At 40.9% G+C, this 20,143-nt stretch overlaps 1 protein-coding gene across 3 annotated transcripts in view; it reads right to left on the bottom strand.

Moving 5' to 3' along the window:
• SYN3 (synapsin III) overlaps positions 1 to 20,143 on the bottom strand; it is a 487,071-nt gene that overhangs the window by 386,878 nt on the left and 80,050 nt on the right. For all 3 annotated transcript variants that reach the window (XM_010853361.1, XM_010853363.1, XM_010853360.1), the window contains one exon: positions 10,013 to 10,104. In XM_010853361.1, the coding sequence (XP_010851663.1) occupies positions 10,013 to 10,104 (92 nt within the window). The remainder of the gene's footprint in view (positions 1 to 10,012; positions 10,105 to 20,143) is intronic.

Below are 20,143 nucleotides of genomic sequence, written 5' to 3'. Positions count from 1 at the left end.
TGGCTCCCTCTCTTCAACCCTCTCTGAGGTCTGACCTTCTAATGAGCAGAGACACATTATCAGCCGCCGTGGTTTGAACGGGTGCCTGTAATTTAGTGTTGCCTAATGCGGGACACTGAGAGCTGGGCTTGCGTAATTAGGCTGGGACCTCATTAACGTCTGCCTCCTTGGGTGTTTTTCATTCTTGGTTTCTCCTATCCTGTATTTTGAATCCCATCTGGCTGTATGGACACGGCTGCCCTTTTTTTATTGCTCCATTGTGAAGCCAGGCTTGAACCTGGGCCCAGAATGGCCACAGCCATCCACAAAGCATGAATCTTAACATGCCCTGGAATGGCCCCTGCTCTGCTCTCTAAATACAATTACGCAACTTTACTGACAACCTGGGTTGTCTGAGTTGCTCTTGAGCACCTCAAGCTGGCTGGCAGTCCACTCTAAGTTTGGGTGTTTGACAGAAACCAGAGTAAGGGGTGCTATCAATTTAATTACTACAATTATCCATGATTTAGCCAATTCATGTGTACTACTTTGCCATTTACAAAACACTAGTAGAACCTGGCCTTGAGCAGAGACGTGGGCTGTTTTGTTTACCGGAGATTCCTAAGAGAGTTATTCTCTTCTGGCACCCGCCTGCCCCCACCCCATTCTTCACTGCCCTGCTCTGAGCCCCAGGAGACTGAACTCTGTGGACAGTTCTATTGGGCTCTTTTGCTCACTGGGCCAAAATGAGGCCCAAGCAGGAGACTGGAGGGCAATGGTGCTTCTTTCTAGTGCCCACCGTGCTTCAGTGCCAAGACCTTGGAGGTAGTTAGTTCCTCGACAACTACTGCTTCAATTACACGGCTCTCCTGCCCAAGTATAGATGAAACCTTCCAGACTGAGTCTATTCTACTTCCTCTCCTTGTCCCTTCATCCCTAATGATGATAATGGCTTCTTGCTGTTGTTATTGGAGGCCCCATGTTCCCTGAGTCCCAATATTCTTCTATAAGTGATTGCTTCATTAAAATCTCTTTATTTAAATTATTTGGGGGTGTATTCTGTTTTCTGCCTAGCGCATGTCTGATACAATTCTTAATATCTGAAATGGAGCCTGGAACATAGAATAGGCCCTTAATAAACACCTGTGGGATGAATGAATGAACAAACTTTCACATATAACATCTCATTTAATTCTTTTGAGACTATATAAAATAATACAATCAACTTTAATAGATTAAAAAGCAGAAAGAGGTAGAATCTCATATCTGAGCAACAGATTTCTGAAGGAGAGCAACACACATCCTGTACCCTAGATGAGCCTAAGCCATCCTCAGCACCCAGGAGAAATCTCTACTTCCTGCTGTTTCCTGCACAGACCCAGAGTCCACTCAAGTCAGCCTGGGGTGGGCTCAACAGGACCGGTGCTGTGGAGTGGACAAAATTTATGGATTTAAAGACATTTGGGAACTCACTTGGCATAAAACCAGAGACCTGGATTCAAATCCAAGTGCTACCCCTTTCTTCTAAAACGTGTATATATTCAAGGTGTACAGCGTTATTTTGTCACGTGTTTAAGATGTACAACATGGTTTGATATATGCATACATTATGAAATGAAAACCATGATCAAGTTAATTAACATATCTATCACTTCACATACTTAACCCTTTTCTGTATGTTAGAAAAACACTTGCGATATAATCAGTAGATTTCAAGTATACTATACATACACTATAGTCGGTACGCTGTACATTAGGTCTTCAGAGCTTATTCATCTTATAACTGAAAGTGTAGGTGTAAACCCCTTGACAAACATCTCCCCATTCCTCCCACTCACCAGACACTAGTCACCACCGTTCTATTCTTTGTTACTATAATTGCAAGTTTTTTAGATTTCACATATAAATGAGATCATGCAATATTTATCTGTCTCTGACTTAACTCACTTCGCATAACGTCCTCTAGGTCTATCCATGTTATTGCAGGACTTCATTCTTTTTTAAGGCTGGATACCATTTATACACACATACACAAACACACATATATATAATTTTTTAAATCCATTAATCCACTGATGGACATGTGGATTGTCTCCACACCTTGGATACTATGAATAATGTTGCAATAAGCATAGGAGTAGAGATATCTTTTCAACATAGTGATCTTATTTCCTTTGGATATGACCCAGAAGTGAGATTTCTGGGTCATACAATAGCTTTATTTTTAATTTTTCAAGGAAACTCCATACTGTTTTCCATAATGGCTGTACTAATTTATACTCCCGCCAACAATCCACAAGGACTCTCTTTTTTCCACATCCTCACCCACACTTACTTTCGATTTTGGTATCAGTCGTCCTAACAGGTGTGAGGCGGTATCTCACTGCGGTTTTGATATGCACGTCCCTGATGATTAGTGATGTGCAGCAGCTGTTCATAGACCAGTGGCCATTTATATATCTCATTTGGAAAAAAAAGTCTGTTCAGATCCTTCACCCATTTTTGAAATTAGGTTATTTGGTTTTGCTATTAAGTTGTTATGAGTTCTTTATACATTTTGGATATTAACCCCTTAGAAAAATGGCTTGCCTTTTCATTTTGTTGATGTTTCCTTTGCTATACAGACTTATTTTTAGTTTTAGATTAGTTTTCTTCCTGTGATTTATTTCTGGTTTCATATAACTGTGGTCTGAATAAATATCTGATGTGACTTCAATCTTCTTAAATTTGTTAAGACTTGTTTTGTGCCTAACATATAATTTATTCTGGAGAACATTCGATATGCACTTGGCAATGTATATTCTGCTGCTCTTAGATGGAATGTTCTGTGTATGTCTGTTGGGTCCATTTGGTCTAACATATAGTTCAAGCTTAATGTTCTTATTGATTTCTTGTCTGAATGACCCAGTGATGAAAGTGGGGTCTTGAAAATCTCTATTATTATGGTATTGCTATCTACTTTTCCCCTCATATTTGTCAATATTTGCTTTACATTTTTATGTGCTCTAATTTTGGGCACATATATATTTACAATTGTTGGATCCTCTAAATAGATTGCTTTTTCATTGCATGATGTCACTTTTGTCTCTTACTACAGTTTTTAACTTAAAGCCTATTTTCTCTGAAATCAGCACAGCTATCCCTACTCTGTTTTGGTTCCTATTTGCATGGAATATCTTTTTCCATCCCTTCACTTTCAGTCTAAGTATGTCTTTAAAGCTAAAGTGAGTCTCTTTTAAGCAACATCTTTTTTCTTTTAATTCATTCAGTCATCCTATGTCTTTTCATTGAAAAATTTAATCTATTTACATTTAAAGTAATTATTTAAAGTATCATTGCCATTTTGTTTATTTACTGTTTTATTTTCTTAGGCCATCCTCTATGGCATGTGGGATCTTAGTACCCTGAGCACGGATTAAACATTCACCCCTTGCATTGGGAGCATGGAGTCTTAAGCACAGGACTGCCAGGGAAATCCCTGCCATTTTCCTAAATGTTTCTTGGCAGGTTTGCAGTTTCTTTGTTCCTTTATTCCTCCCTTGCTGGTTTTCTTCATGATTTGATACTTTTCTATGCATGCATGCTAAGTTGCTTCAGTCGTGTCCAACTCTTTGTGACCCCATGGACTCAGGCTCCTCTGTCCATGGGATTCTCCAGGTAAGAATACTGGAGTGGGTTGCCATGCCTTCCTCCAGGGGATCTCTCCAACCCAGGGATCGAACCCTGGGTCTCTTATATCTACCTGCACTGGCAAGCAGGTTCTTTACTACTAGCAATACCTGGGAAGCCTACTTTTCAGTAGTAGTTTGCTTTGAATTCTTTGTTTTTCTGTTTTGTGTATCTCCTGTAGGGTTTTGCTTTATGGGTACCATGAGGCTTACATAAAACATTTTATAGTTACAACAGTCTATCTTAAGTTGACAACCACCTAACTTTATTTGCATATAAAAACTACTCTTTTATTTGCCCCTCCCTACAGTCTATGTTTTTGATGCCACAATTTATATCTTTTTTTGTATATTCATTAATGAATCATTGTGGCTATTGTTATTTTTAACACTTCTGCCTTTTAACCTTTTTACTAGACTTAAAAGTTATTTACACACCACCACTACAGTATTAGAGTATCCGAAGGAAATGGCAACCCACACCAGTGTTCTTGCCTGGAGAATCCCAGGGACAGGGGAGCCTGGTGTGCTGCCGTCTATGAGGTCACACAGAGTAGGACACGACTGAAGCGATTTAGCATAGCATAGCATAGAGTATTCTTGAAAAGTGAAAGTGCAATTTGCTCAGTCATGTCTGACTCTTTGCAACCCCCTGGACTATACAGTCCGTGGAATTCTCCAGGCAAGAATACTGGAGTGGGTAGCCGTTCCTTTCTCTAGGGGATTTTCCCAACCCAGGGATTGAACCCAGGTCTCCCACGTTTCAGACAGATTCCTTACCATCTGAACCACCAGGGACGCAGTCTTTATCTGACCAAATACTTACCTTTATCAGTTTTATAGGGGCTTCTATGATGGCTCAGATGGTAAAAAAAAAAAAAAAAATATGCCTGCATTGGAGGAGACCCTGGGTCAATCCCTGGGTTGGGAAGATCCCCTAGAGAAGGGAACAGCTACCCACTCCAGTAATCTTGCCTGGAGAATTCCATGGACAGAAGAGAATGGAGGGCTATAGTACACGGGATCACAAAGAATCAGACATGACTGAGGGACTAACGCTTTCACTTCTTTCATCAGTTTTGTTTTCATTTTACTAATGAGTATCTTCTTACTTTTCCAAGCTCCCACTGTCTAAAATTCAGATTCTGGGACCTCAATACTTGTCTAATGGTATCCGTGCACTGCTCATATGTACACGACTTTAACGCCTCTCTGTGTACACGCTTGCTATGTTGTTTCAGTTGTGTCCAACTTTTGCAACCTTACAGACCACAGCCTCCCAGGCTCCTCTGTCCATGAGATTCCCTGGGCAAGAATACTGGAGTGGGTTGCCAGGCCCTCCTCCATAGGATTTTCCCAACCCAAGATCAAACCCGTGTATCTTATGTGTCCTGCAGGCAGGTTCTTTACCACTAGCACTACCTGGGAAGCTCTTACTGCCTCTTTAAGCAGCTCTAACTACAAAACAGTCTTCCCCTTGTTAAAGAGGCAGACCAGTAAGTGGTGACACAAATACTACGGGACCAAGTACCTAGGCCTGAATCCCTTACTGGCTGGAGACCTTGATTCCATTACCCAACTTCAGTCTTCTCATCTGGGAAAAGTGGATGGTAATAGTACACACTTTACAGGGCTGTTGAAAAGGATGAAATGAGTCAATACATGTTAAGTGCTGGGGACAGTGCCTAGCACATAGGAAATGCTATAAAGTGTGGGTTAAGTAGATAAAAATTCATGAATTCTGTATGTGCAAGTCAAGCTGGCTTCATCAAAAAGAACTTTTTTTTTTGGCTCTAGTTTGGAGATGAGCCTGGAGTCAAGGGCTTGAAAAACATCATCAGGTCACTGACTCTTATTCTCTATCTTTGCTGTGTTTTCCTTTGCTTTTGCTTCATTCTTAGCAGATCCTTCCCTCCAGGACAAACAGCCATGGCCACCAGCAGCTCCAGGAGACCATTCCACTGGCTCAGCAGCCCCAGCAGAACAAATATGTCTCTCACCCAAGAATTCCAGCAAAGGTCTCACATGAATTCTCATTGACTTGGCTTGGGTCCCAGGCTCTCCCTCCTAAACAGTGGGATATTCTGATTCTAGGCAAGGGAGAAAGCAAGGGAATTCCAGAGAAACATCAACTTCTGCTTCATTGACTACACTAAAGCCTCTGACTGTGTGGATCACAACAAACTGTGGAAAATTCTTAAAGAGCTGGGAATACCAGATCACCTTACCTGTCTCCTGAGAAACCTGTATACAGGTCAAGAAGCAACAGTTAGAACCAGACATGGAGCAATGGACTGGTTCCAAACTGGGAAAGGAGTAAAACAAGGATATATATTGTCACCCTGCTTATTTAACTTACATACAGAGTATATCATGTGAAACCCCAGGCTAGATGAATCACAAGCTGGAATTAAGGTTTCCAGGAGAAATAGCAACAATCTCAGAGATGCAGATGATAGCACTATAATAGCAGAAAGTGAAAAGGAACTAAAGAGGTTCTTAATGACAGTGAATTCTTGATGAGTGAGTGAAGTCACTCAGTCGTGTACAACTCTGAAACCTCATGGACTGGAGTCTTTCAGGCTCCTCCATCCATACGATTTTCCAGGCAAGAGTACTGGAGTGGGTTGTCATTTACTTCTCCAGGGGATCTTCCCGACCCAGGGATCGAACCCAGGTCTTCTGCGTTGCAGGCAGACACTTTACCATCTGAGCCACCAGGGAAGCCCTGGTGAGGCCCCTGATGAGGGTGAAAGAGTGAAAAAGTTGGCTTAAAATTCAACATTCAAAAATTTAAGATCATGGCATCCAGTCCCATCACTTCACAGCAAATAGATGGGGGAAAAGTGGAAACAGTGACAGATTTTATTTTCTTGGGCTCCAGAATCTCTGCAGATGGTGACTAAAGCCACGAAATTAAGTTGTTCACTCCTTGGAAGGAAAGCTATGACAAACCCAGACAGCATATTAGAAAGCAAAGACATCACTTAGCAGACAAAGCTCCATATAGCCAAAGCTATGGTTTTTCCAGTAGTAATGTACAGATGTGAGAGTTGAACCATAAGTAAGGCTGAGCACCCAAGAATTGATGTTTTTAAATTGTGGTGCTGTAGAAGACCCTTGAGAGTCCTTGGACAGCAAGGATCTCAAACCAGTCAATCCTAAAGGAAATCAACCCTGAACATTCACTAGAAGGACTGATGCTGAAGCTGAAGCTCTAATACTTTGGCTACCTAATACAAAGAACTGACTTATTGGAAAAGACCTTGACACTGGGAAAGACTGAAGGCAAAAGGAGAAGGGGACAGCAGAAGATGAGATGGTTAGAGAGCATCACCAACTCAATGGGCATGAATCTGAGCAAACTCTGGGAGATAGTAAAGTACAGGGAAGCCTGGTGTGCTGCAGGCCATGGGGTCACAGAGTCAGACATGATTTAGTGATTGAACCACAACAACAACTTGAATCCACTACTGCTTCCAAGGGTGAATCTCCCCTACAATGTTTGGGTATCCTCTGACCATGGGAGAAACAAGGATACGAGATGGGGGACAGAAGAGTTGTGAACTGAGGGACAAAGAGAAGTCCAATGTCCCTGCCCATCTATGGTTAAGGGTGGCTGAAGACATTCAGTGGGCTCAGGTGAGGGACTATTTACCAATTTCTATAGAAAAATTTCAGTATTTTAATAACCAGTACCGCTGTACACACCATTCAGATTATCAGCCTGTTGATATATATTGATTTAAATTTATCACATTAGTGGTGTTATTTATAATACCTGTTCTGCATTGGCTTTTTTCCTTTTGTCTTCTCTTATTATTTCTATTTTTCTCTTATCACCTTTAAGTACTACATTTCATTTCTATTTTTAATAATTATCACAGAGATAACCTTTTATTATTCTTTAATTTTCATTGTTAACTTCTTGAAGCCTATTAATAATCAATATATTCAGTTTCCTCTTTGATAATACAAGGGCCTCAAAATATCTTAATTCTACTTAACCCCAGAATCTACTTACTGTGGTATATTTTAATCCTTCATATATTTTTCAAATCCGTAAGATATTATTATTACTACTGTTTTTTGAAGATAACATTTATTAACATTTCCACCTTCTTTGTTCTTCACGTCTTCATGCTGCTTTATGTTATAATGAGATCATTTTCTTTTTCTTGAAGTACATACTTTACAATTTCCCTCAGTGAGGTCTTCCTGAATATTTTTATTTTGCTTATTTCATAAAATACTTTCACTTCATTAGCACCTTTTCAATGCTGTTTAATATGTCATTAAACACAACATTTGTAATAATGTTGGTTATTGTAGTTTTCCTTTCTAGACGTTCTTTTTGATTTTAATAAAATTTGTTCTGTCATTTTTTTATAGTTTCCTATTCATTGCAGACATCTTCCAATCTGATTTTCAACTTAATATGTAGGATTTTTTTCTTTTAAGAACGTGTGTCTGATCATTCCAATATATGGTGTCTTTTGAGGGTATCTTTCTGCTGTCTATATTTCCTGTTTCTTCTCATTCATGGACTTCCCTGGTGGCTGAGAGGTTAAAGTGTCTGCCTGCAATGCGGGAGACCTGGGTTCGACCCCTGGGTTGGGAAGGTCCCCTGTAGAAGGAAATGGCAACCTACTCCAGTATTCTTGCCTGGAGAACCCCATGGTTGGAGGAGCCTGGTGGGCTACAGTCCACAGGGTCCCAAAGAGTCGGACATGACTGAGCGACTTCACTTTCATTTTCTTCTCATCCATGATGTCTGTGCCTTATTATTTTTTACTATGTACTAGACATTATACAAAAAATGATCTGCATAATTATTTGAAACCAAGGATGAAAGTGCCTTCCACTACACAGGATTTGCTTTTACTTCTTGCATGTAGGGATTACCATAAATTAAGAATAATGCTCGAGGTTCCCTGGAAGGTCAATCAAAGTGCAACGCAAGTTGCAGTTACTTGTGAGGACTCATATACCTATGGTTCACATTTACCTTGAGATGTAGTCCTTTGAGGTCTCAGCTTATTTTGGGGAGGCCCTACTATTACATCCTAAGTAACCCTGGGTATTGATTTCTTTTTCCCTTGCCCCTGCTAGACTATCAAAACCAATTTTCAAGTTTGTTGAACTTAGCAATACTCACAGCAAAAATGAAGCTTTTGTACTCATTTCTCTCTCTGGATTTCCACTTCCCCATCATTCTCTTCCTGGCAAGTTACTACCATGTCAACTCTTTGATGGCTTTGAAGGTATAATTATTTACAACCAGCTTTGAAGCTGTTTCCAGATAATCTAGAATTGGTCAACCATTATTGGAAATAGGAAACCATGTAGTGTCTTCCTTGGCACACAGCAGGTACTCAGTAAATGATAGCTGAATTAGTTGAATTACAATTTCCTAAACATACTCCCTTTTTTTTTCGTTTGTATCAGAACTATTTCCTATTCTTAAAACACATAGAACGCCCATTAGAACAAATACCACATTTTCCTCAAATTTATTCCTATTGTCTCTACTTTCCTAAATATGAATCCTATTTCTTCTCCATCTGAATCCTCACAAGACCTGGTCTGTATCATTCTCTCAGTACTTAACTAGATAAAAATGTTTTAATATGCTCTTTATTGCTCCTCCAGATTTATACTTTCTTGACATTCCTGGGCTTCTGAAGAATTCCCTCATGTCCTGTCTAGCTCAGCATATATTACAGATTTGGGTGGGTAGGTGGGAATATTATATCCAGTACTATTATATCCAGTATTATTGGATAATATAATGGATAATTACCCATTATTATCCATTATATATCCATTAATATATTAATATTATATCCAGTATTACTATATTATATCCAGTACTTTTAGGTGTGAAGTCCTGAGAAGAGAGTCTCTGAACATTTATTCTTCCCTACTGCTGGAAGAAGGATGCAGCCTATTTAAAAAAATCTCTTATATTTGTACAGCACTTTATAATTATTAACAATAGGGCGTTCTCACATACTTGCCTTCTACTTTCATATTCACTATCATCATGTGGCAGATGAGAATCAGAGGGCAAGAAGAGAGTAAATAATATTACTGAACAGAGCCACAAAGTCAGAAATGAAACCCAAGTCTTCTTTCCCCAAGCCCAGGGATCATTCCAGGGTATTCAGCTGCTTCCCCATATTATTTGTGCATTAGTCATTAACGTGTAATAACACCTAAACTCTTTGGAAGCATACATTCTATACAAGAAAGCATGTGCAGTACAGGCGTTAGGTTGCAGGCAACAAACAGAGGGGTTGGCTCTGAAGGTACTTCATACACACCTCTGGAATGAAGGTTTTCTGCACCTTGGTCTTCCTTACCTCACAACCTTGGTTCCATTTCTCATGACTTGCATGTCCACCATACAGCCCCCAGTAACATAGGCGGCTAGATTCAACTCTGAGAATTCGGCCTAGAAGAGAAAGCAAAACAATAAGGATTCACAAAATACTAGGGATGCCAATGACTCGAAACATTTATATGTGCCAAATATACATTTAAATCTCATGTGAAATTAGTAATATTATTTATTTCCCTTTTTGAAAGATGAAGAAGCTGAGATGCAGAGAGGCATGGGGACACGTCCATGGTTACATCGCTACTAATTTCTACCTCCTCGAAGGTGGAAGAAGGTACTCTAACTCTAGGGGAGTGGACAGGCAGGGGAGAGAGAGATAGGAGGTAGTGGTATAGAGAAACTCCATAGTTACCAAGAGAGGGGCAGAGACAAGAGATATAAGCAGTATTATTTTTTTTGGTCCCCACTAAGGAGTATTCTTCATGTTTATGTACCAACTACAGTGTCACATTTGTGTTTTATTAGACATTTCTGTATCCTTCTAAGTTCATCTTTTTGTTGGCTTATTTGGTTGAGCAAGCTTTAAAAATCTCTGTTGCTATTCCTATAGAATGTGTGTATGCTAAGTAGCTTCAGTCATGTCTGACTCCATGCAACTCTATGGGCTGTAGCCTGCCAGGCTCCTCTGTCCACAGGATTTTTCAAGCTAGAATACTGGAGTGGGTTGCCATGCCCTCCTCCAAGGGATTTTTCCAACCCAGGGATCGAACCTGCATTTCTCATGTCTCCTGCATTGGCAGGTGGGTTCTTTACCACTAGCACTACCTAGGAAGCCCTTTCCTATGGAATACATCCCTCCTACCAGATTATATGCTTCTTGGGGGTAGTGACTTGATGTTATAACCATTTCCTAGGTTTGCCATAATAACAAAGTACCCCACTAGGTGGCTTAAACACAGAAAATAGTGCTTTCTCACAGCTGTGAAGGCTACAAGTCCCAAATCAAGATGTGGGCAGCACTGGTTCTTTCTGAAGGCAGTGCAAGAAGGCTCTGTTCCAAGTTTTTCGCATTGGCTTGTAGATGGTCACCTTCTCTCTGTCTCTTATCAGTATGTTTTTCCTCTATGCAAGTCTCTGTAGCCATTCTACCAGTAATACTGGATTAGGACCCACCCTACTGACTTCACTTTAACTTGATTATCTCTGAAAAGATCCTATCTCCACATACCTGTGTCCAAATAAGGTCACATTCTGAGGCACTGGGCCTTAGGAGTTTAACACATGAATTTTAGGAGACGTAATTCAACCTGTAACCCCACTCTAGAAAATGCATAATACTACACTGACTTATACAGAAACCAAAAGCTATTTCTTTGGATTTAATGAATAAAAATAACTGCTCACATACATGCAACACTCACTATGTGCCAGGTACTGTCCTAAGCATTTTATACGTATGAGTTCATTTAATCCTCATACTTGTCTACATGAAAAACCAAGGCAGAGAGAGATCAAATAACTTGCACACTGTCACACAGTAGGTAGCAGAGCCAGGATTTAACCCCAGGCAGTCTGGCTCCAGCCGGTCTTTTAACTGCAGCACCCCACTGTCCCCACTGTTTAGCTAAATAAGGCATTAGGTGGACTGCAACTGGGAATTTTAGGGACCTAAAAATAAACCACTTAAAGAGAAAAACAAGTTTACATTGAAGGGAAATATCATTTCATGGTGATATAAATGTATCCCCTTGGAATCATTTACCAGAAATTATGACCAAAGACCTAGCTATCTTCCCAGATGGCATTAAAGCAAATCCAGAGTGCTTGTGTCTCTTGTTTTAATTAATAACCTCATTATACTGTGGAAAGGTGAAAAGCAAAGACCTCTGTAATGAGGCCAGGTTGGTAAACAGTGGTAATGACCCAGTTATTAAATCTAATGCCTTAAAAATTCAGCCCATCATGTTCAAGATATTTCATTGGTTAAGATTACAAAGAAGAATTAGCGAGAAAAGTTGCTTGCGTGGAGAAAAAACAAAGTTGCAACACAGAATTGCTGGGCACAAGATATACGAAGAAAAGGAGTGAGTCAGAATCTTGGATGGTAAAATCTCCAATTAGATGGCAACGACCCAGAGGCTATCTTGCTGCTTAAATGGAAAGAGAAATACCTGGATAGAAGACACCCTCGGGCTTGGATATACAAGTCAGAAGTTCATCTGGTTCAGATCTGAGTGTCTGCAGTTGTGTCCTAGTCATAGTTTATGAGTAATTTTAGGAGGTAGATTCCTGGGTTATAGGGCAGCAAGCCTCTGCTATATCGAGCACAGATAGCTGGAGTAGCAACGAAACGACACTTTCCAATTTTATCTTTCTAAAAATTTCAACAACCATGAAAATGAACATAGAAGTATCCAACCATCTCTCCTTCAAGACAGCAGGATGACCCTGCTGGTAGAATCCTAAATATCAGGGCCTGGAGAGCTCTCATAGACTGTAGTGGTTAAATGGATTCCCCTAAAAGATATGTCCGAGTCCCAACCCTTGATACCTGTGAATGTGACTGTATGGAAACAGAGTCTTTGCAAATATAATTAAGGCTCTCAGATACTGGATGAGAGTGGACCCTAAATATAATAAGGTGTATTTATAAAAGAAGAGAAGGGGAGACAGAGGGACCCAGGAAAGAAGGCTGTATGAAGATGGAGGCACAGACTGGAGTTACACTGCCCCAAAACCAAGGAACAACAGGACTTACTAGAAGGTGGAAGAAGCAAGGAAGCACAGTATTCAGAGGGAGTACAGATCTGTTGACACCTTGATTCCAATTTCTGGCCTCTGAGAGGATAATTTATTTTATTTTAAGCCACCAAGTTGTAGTAATTTGTTACAATAATCCTAGGAATGTAATAAAATAATTTTGGAAATTGGATCCAATTTTAGTATTGCATGCAAAGCTGTCAGGGTTCAAAGAATGTCAACTGGTTTAGGTAAGGCTCCTGTATCCACTTCAGCAAACACATACTTAAATGCATGTGTATACACACACACACAAAATAAAGCACCACTATGAGAGTCATGTTTCTGCATTTTCTGATGTAAGTTAACCTTTTGACCTCAAAGACATTTTGGTCCCAATTATTTCTAATATGATGTCTCTTTACTATATACTAGGCATGCTGGTATAGATAAATAAATATTCAAAGCAACTACATTTAAAAGTAACTGCTCAACATGTGATGATTTTGGTCCAGTTACTGACTGCTTAGACTCTCAGTTTTGACATCTCTAAAATGGAGGCAATGATATCAGTGGTGAGTGAAGATTCAAGATAGTGTATATGAGACACCTAGCACAGAGCTGAGACATACGTAGGAGGAAGATGTCTATAAACAGCTATCAGTATTATATTCAAATATTTAACTGTCTTAGTGAGAGTAAATTGAAATGCATAAAAAAGGGTATAACCAGAAAAAGGGAAACCTTTTCAAATATTTATAACATAAACTATTTTTAAAATATGAAGGCATACAATATAAAGAGTAAAGATTTCTCCTTAATTAGGTCCACAATGGAGTAATAGGGACTATATTAACACTCTCATCTTAAACTTGGAAAGCCAGACAAAATACATTAATAGTTTTCAGACACTGAACAACAGGCATTGTAGGACTATGACCTTGCAGAAAGGAAACACATGAAATTACCTGTGACTGCCCTAGCTGACTGCCTGGAGGCAGTTTTCAGGTGTAGGAGAACACAGTCAGTGCCCGTAGTCTGACTAAGCTGAAGAGACAAATGTTAGAATTCAGGGAGGCTGAAGAAGGCAATGGCACCCCACTCCAGTACTCCTGCCTGCAAAATCCCATGGGTGGAGGAGCCTGGTAGGCTACAGTCCATGGGGTCGCGAAGAGTCGGACATGACTTAGCGACTTCACTTTCACTTTTCACCTTCATGCATTGGAGAAGGAAATGGCAACCCACTCCAGTATTCTTGCCTGGAGAATCCCACGGACAGAGGAGCCTGGAGAGCTGCCATCTATGGGGTTGCACAGAGTCAGACACGACTGATGCGATTTAGCAGCAGCAGCAGCAGAGGTGGCTAGAATTTGCAGGGCAGAGTAAAGATACAACTGTACAGAAAAAGGCCTCCAGGCAGATCTGTGAGTCTTTGGCTGCGTACTGATATGAGCATGCACGAAAGGAAATTTCTCAGGGCCAGTAACATAACTATCAGAAAAGAGTAGACTCATACTCCATAACACACACAAGGCTGGGGATAGTTCGTGTTCTCACCAGGTAAGTGTAAAGACTTTGTAGCAAGAGTCGAGTTCTCAAAAATTTAGTAGTGGGGCTAAACGAGCCCTGGATCACAGTGTGCTCTGGATCTAGGATGATCAATTTGTCCTAGTTTACCTAGAGCTTTCTCAACTTTGCAGAAGCTCCCCTCAGTCTCAGTTTTTCAAATTTGATGAAAACTATAAACCTACAGGCCTAAGAAATTTAATGACTCCCAAGCAGAAGAAATATGAAGAAAACCATACCAGCGTACGTAATAATCAGCTTACTAACAAACCAGTGATGAACAGAAAACCTTCAAAGCAATCAGAGGGGAAAAATATACTTTATATCAAGAGAGGCAAAGAATGATAGCTGGGCTTCCCTGGTGACTCAATGGTGAAGAATCCACCTGTCAATGCAGGAGACACAGGTTCAATCCCTGATCTGGAAAGATCTCACATGATTTGAAGCAACTAAGCCCATGTGTCACAACTACTGAGCCTGTGCTCTGATGACTTTTTTCTTCAAAGACTTCTTAATTTGAATTAGAGTCAAGTTGTTACAGTCTGCCATGCCTGTAGGCACCTCACTTTCACTTTACATTTTGCCATAAAAAGTACATTTGTAAATACTCTAGGACTTGGAAGGAAGTCTGTTCCTTTTGTGTCAGTGCTTCTCAAGGTGAATAATTGACTGCAAGACAATAGTATGAATTATGGGAGTTCATCACACATGAAGAAGTAGAATGTGTAACAAGAACACAAAGATGGAAATGGAAATGTACTGCTAAAAGGTCCTTACACTGTATATAAAGTGGTATAACATTATTTAAAGATCAGTTCAGTTGCTCAGTCATGTCCAACTCTTTGCGACTCCATGGACTGCAGCACATCAGGCTTCCCTGTTCATCGCCAACTCAGAGAGTTTACTCAAACTCATTGATCTTGATTAATTAAAGCTATTATAAACCTTAGAAGAATGCCTCAAAAAAAGAGGGATAGCTAAATTAAATTTCACAAATTTTTACAGATTGATGGATCTTAATTGATCTGTGCTTGCATAATCAATATCAACTTCCCAGATGGTGCTAGCGGTAAAGAACCCACCTGCCAACGCAGGAGACATAAGAGACATGGGTTTGATCCCTGAGTTGGGAAGATCCCCTGGAGAAGGAAAAGTCAACCCACTCCATTATTCTTGCCTGGAGAAGCCCATGGACAGAGGAGCCTGGCGGGCTACAGTCCACAGGGTTGCAAAGAGTTGGACACAACTGAAGCAACTTAGCATGAGCAATTAATATCAAGATGAAAATTGGTAACAATTCCAGCCTCCCTGAGTACTCTGTCAACTTCAATATAACTGACATCAACTTTCACACCATGATGCTACCACTTGGGTATCTTCTATTTCTATAGCTTAGTTTTGTATGTTCTTGAACTTCATATGAATCTCAGAGTATATACTCTTTGGTATTTGCATTTTTTCACTCATCACTATATCTGTGTGATTCACTCATGCTGTTGGGCTTAGAATAAATCATTTTATTTTTGTGTAGGGCTTCAGTGCCTGCACAGGGGTGTGTGCTAAGTCTCTTCAGTCGTGTATGACTCTTTGTGACCCTATGGGCTGTACCCTGCCAGGCCCCTCTGTCCATGGGATTCTCCAGGCAAGAATACTGGAGAGGGTTGCCATGCCCTCCTGTACAATAATACATTCATTGGTTCTGCTGATGATGGACACCTGGACTATTTCTAGTCATTGGCTATTAAAAAAGCTGTTATGCCCATTCTTCTACATCTATTTTGAAGGACATACACTCTCATTTCTTTTGGGTATATTCCTAGGAGTGAAATTATTGGGTCATGGACACCATTGAAGACAGGCAGGTTTTCACAGCAGCATATGTAAGGTCTTTGTATTTTGTTACACTTGCTAAAACCGGGTGTGGGAGGTTTTCAACACTGATCTCAACGATACCTGAATATGCTGGACTATCCGAGTTTTTCTGTTCATGACTTTTATTAAGCATTTGCATGGAGGAATCAAAGAATAGTGGAAAAGAAACTGGTTTGAGGTCTGGGGTCAAGGGATCTAAATTTCAGATTTAGCACCAACCAAGTGTATGGCCTTAGGCAAACCCCTCTTTCTCTCTCCACTTTAATCCTCTTCATCTTCAAAATGAGTTATCATCAACTGAGTCAATTATGTCCATGGTCTGTTTCATTTTCACCTCTCTTTCTTAACCAGTGTCTCCCAATGATCATGGAACGAAAATACTATTACCACAGCATACCTTATGAAAAAGAAATGCCAAGCAATCATACTTTTATTAGAAAGCTGTTTACCACTTTATATCCAGTTCCTGGTACACAGGAAGTATTGAAAACGTACTTGTGGAATGAAGTGTTATTTTTATACTTTGTAGATGAGTGGACAACTACAATACCTACATATGCTAAATAATTCACCTTCTGAAACTGCCCACTGCCAGATCCACTAGACCACAGCCAGGAGGAGGGTGGCTCCAGGTAGAAAGGAGGAGAAAGACCCAATCTAAGTTTTCATGAACAAAAGCACAGCTGAGCCGCAGGGCTCTGGGGCAATGAAGCAGTGAGATGCCTTCTGCTGTTGGAGCATGGAGTATGTGGAGGAACACAATAGAACAGAGCTAGAAAAGTGGGTGGGAGGCCAATTCTGAGGATTTTGAACTCCCTGTGAAGGAACGGTACTCTATAGGGTATTAGTATTCTATTGCTGCCACAACAAATTATCACAAATATAACAGCCACAGACAACACAAATGCATTGTTTCACTGCTCCATACACATCAGAAGTCCATGTTAGCTCAGCTGATTTCTGTTCTAGGTTTCACAAAGCCAAAATCAAGGTATCAGCCATCTGGACTCTTTCTGGGAGGTTTTGGGAAGAATCTGCTTCCAAGTTTGCTGAATTGAACTCTCTGCAGCTATAGGACTGAGGTTTTACTTCCTTGCTGATCACAGCTGGGAGACTGTCCGAGCTCCTTAAGGCTGTCTGCAGTTCTTGTCACATTGTACTCCCCATCTTCAAACTTGTCATGGCATGTCAAGTCCTTATTCTCCAAAGTTTTCTGACTTCCCTTTTGTCACATCTTCCTCTCTAGCCAGATAAAGTTCTGTTTTTAAGGGCTTCTGTGGTCAGACTGGCCTACTTGGATAATCAGAGATACTCTTCTTAAAGTCCATAATTGTAATCACATCATCATCTCCCTTCTAAGTATCATTTTCACAGATTCCACGGATTAGGGTATAGTCATCTTTGGGAGACCACTGGGAAATACGAAGGGCTGTGTTATAAGAGAGTGATAAATATTTAACCACAAGTATTTACATAGCACTTTCTAAGTTCCAGACTCTATTATCAGTTAGTTATGGTTGGAATCATATCCATTAACAAGACCTCTTCTATAGCACCCTCTATCACAAGGAAATACAAGCACCTGTTTATAATTAAATACATATCCAGCTCCAGGAAAACACGTGCACACACACTCATGAGTGCACACATCACACACAAACAAGATGGAATGCATTCAGTTTCCTGAGAGTCTTTCATGGGTTCTCAGTGGAACCTAGAAAGTATGTGATGCCAAGCAGATAATATCACTGAAAGCATGGGGTATTCATGTTTAGTTACCGATAATTGCATTTGCAATGATAATGTTGTTGATGATGGAGTAGAAAATGGTGATTGCAATCATCATTATTATAGTAAGTTGAAGGATGCTATTGGGCCAACAGATCAATGCGAAAGAAACTGAAATTGGGACTTGGAATTGGATGAGTGACTGGAATGTACACAAGAAACCGAAAATGTGTGGGAATGTGGAGGTAGCAGCTATCAGCCTTGACCATGAAGCCTGACTGAAGGAGGGGGGATTTCAACACAAAGAGCTGTTGTCCAGAGTTCCTGAGAAAGACAAGATGCTGGCAGACAGATTGTTCTGGAATCCAAGGGAGGCTGATAAGATACTGGAAATTCTTGTTAGTGAAGACCTATCTGGTCCAGACTGTACCCTTAAACCCTTACAGTCTGCCCCTTTCCAAGGCCTTAGACACCCTTTGTAATTTGCAGGAGGGTAAAAGAGAGAGACAAGAGAGACACATAGATACTGGGCTGATGGCAGAAGGTGGGCAGCCTCCAGGACCTTTCCTAATGCTAGAACAACTTCTCACCCTCTGCCCTTTTCTCTACACTTTCTCACCTCATAAGGAGGAACTGTTAATCTAGTGCTCAGGACATCATAATGCTGCCTTCAACAGTGGGCAAGGTCATTGCTGGGTTGAAAACCAGGCAATCATGTGTGATTCTGGAGTCGACATTCTGCTTCTCTCCAGCTGAGTGCCTGCTGAACTGGGTGGTCCTCATGTTAACTTCCTCTCTCCTGCCTTGTAGCTCCTCAGAGAAGCCACCCTCAGCATCCATTTTGCTCTCAGCCACCCTCTCTCCCATGAGTTTGCAGCACTGAACTCTGATTCCAAGGAGACCCAGATGTCCTGCTCTTTTTTCCTAACTGTGTTTGTGGTACTTCAAAATTATTTAGCAATACGTATTTAGTCTAAGTTGGAGAAGGAAATGGCAACCCACTCCAGTATTCTTGCCTGGAGAATCCCAATGGAGGAGCTTGGTGGGCTACAGTCCACGGGCTGCAAAGAGTCGGACACGACTGAGTGACTTCACTTTCACAGGGCTTCCCAGGTGGCGCTAGTGGTCAAGAACCCACCTGTCAATGCAGGAGACATAAGAGTGCAGGTTTGAGCCTTGGGTTGGAAGATCCCCTGGAGGAGGGCATGAAAAACCACTCCAGTATTCTTGTCTGGAGAATCCTACGGACAGAGGAACCTGGCAGGCTACAGTCCATAGGGTCACAAAGAGTCTGACACAATAGAAGCAACTTAGCACATTTAGTAAGTAACACTCATAAATGGGACATTACAGGTAACATGCTGCAAGGAGAAGGAAATGGCAACCCACTCCAGTACTCTTGCCTGGAAAATCCCATGGGCGGAGGAGCCTGGTGGGCTGCCGTCTATGGGGTCGCACAGAGTCGGACACGACTGAAGCGACTTAGCAGCAGCAGCAGCAAGATGCTGCACTGCTTTGGTCTGGAGCTGATTCAGGCAACCCTGCACAGGGGTGGTGGGCCTAGGCCCTCTAAAACTTATTTGCTCTTCCTCCTTGTGTTTTTGTCTACTTTAGGAACCTGCAAAAGGGGTGGTGGTAGTAACTGTCAAGGTAGGATTAGGGCATTCTTGAGTCCTCTAGCAAGTTTTCATCAAAATTCCACCCTAATCCCTAACAGATTGTTATGTTTACTCTTGGGAAGGAAAGTGTGTTATTAACAAATTCCTTTTAAAATAAATCAGCATTCTGCATGCACTATGATCTTCTTCATTTCTTTTTTTCTTTTTTAAATTTACTTGGCTGCACTGGGTCTCAGTTGCAGCACTTGGGATCTTCACTGCGGTATGGAGGATCTCTTAGTTGTGGCATGAGGGATCTAGTTCCTTGATCAGGGATTGAACTCGGGCCCCCTGCATTGGGAGCATGGAGTCTTAACCATTGGATCACCAGGGGAGTCTCTTCTTCACTTCTTAAGTTCTTTCACAGGGTCTTATAGAGACTCGTTAAAAGCATAAACAACAGCAGCAACAATAATAAAACATTAAACACAGAAAACCCAAGCTTTACGCAGGCTGTAAACTCCTACAGGATTTAGGTTCTTTGACACCTCCTTCCACCATTCCCTGTCTGCCCCTGTTTCAACTCACTCTGTCATCGCCATGCCATGCTGGCCTCTTTCCCATTATCAAGCACAGGAAGCAGACACCAA

The sequence above is a fragment of the Bison bison genome, unplaced genomic scaffold, assembly GCF_000754665.1.
Source record: "Bison bison bison isolate TAMUID 2011002044 unplaced genomic scaffold, Bison_UMD1.0 scf7180017864327, whole genome shotgun sequence".
In the NCBI taxonomy this organism is placed as follows: Eukaryota; Metazoa; Chordata; class Mammalia; order Artiodactyla; family Bovidae; genus Bison; species Bison bison.
This window is presented reverse-complemented; position numbering and strand designations above follow the sequence as displayed.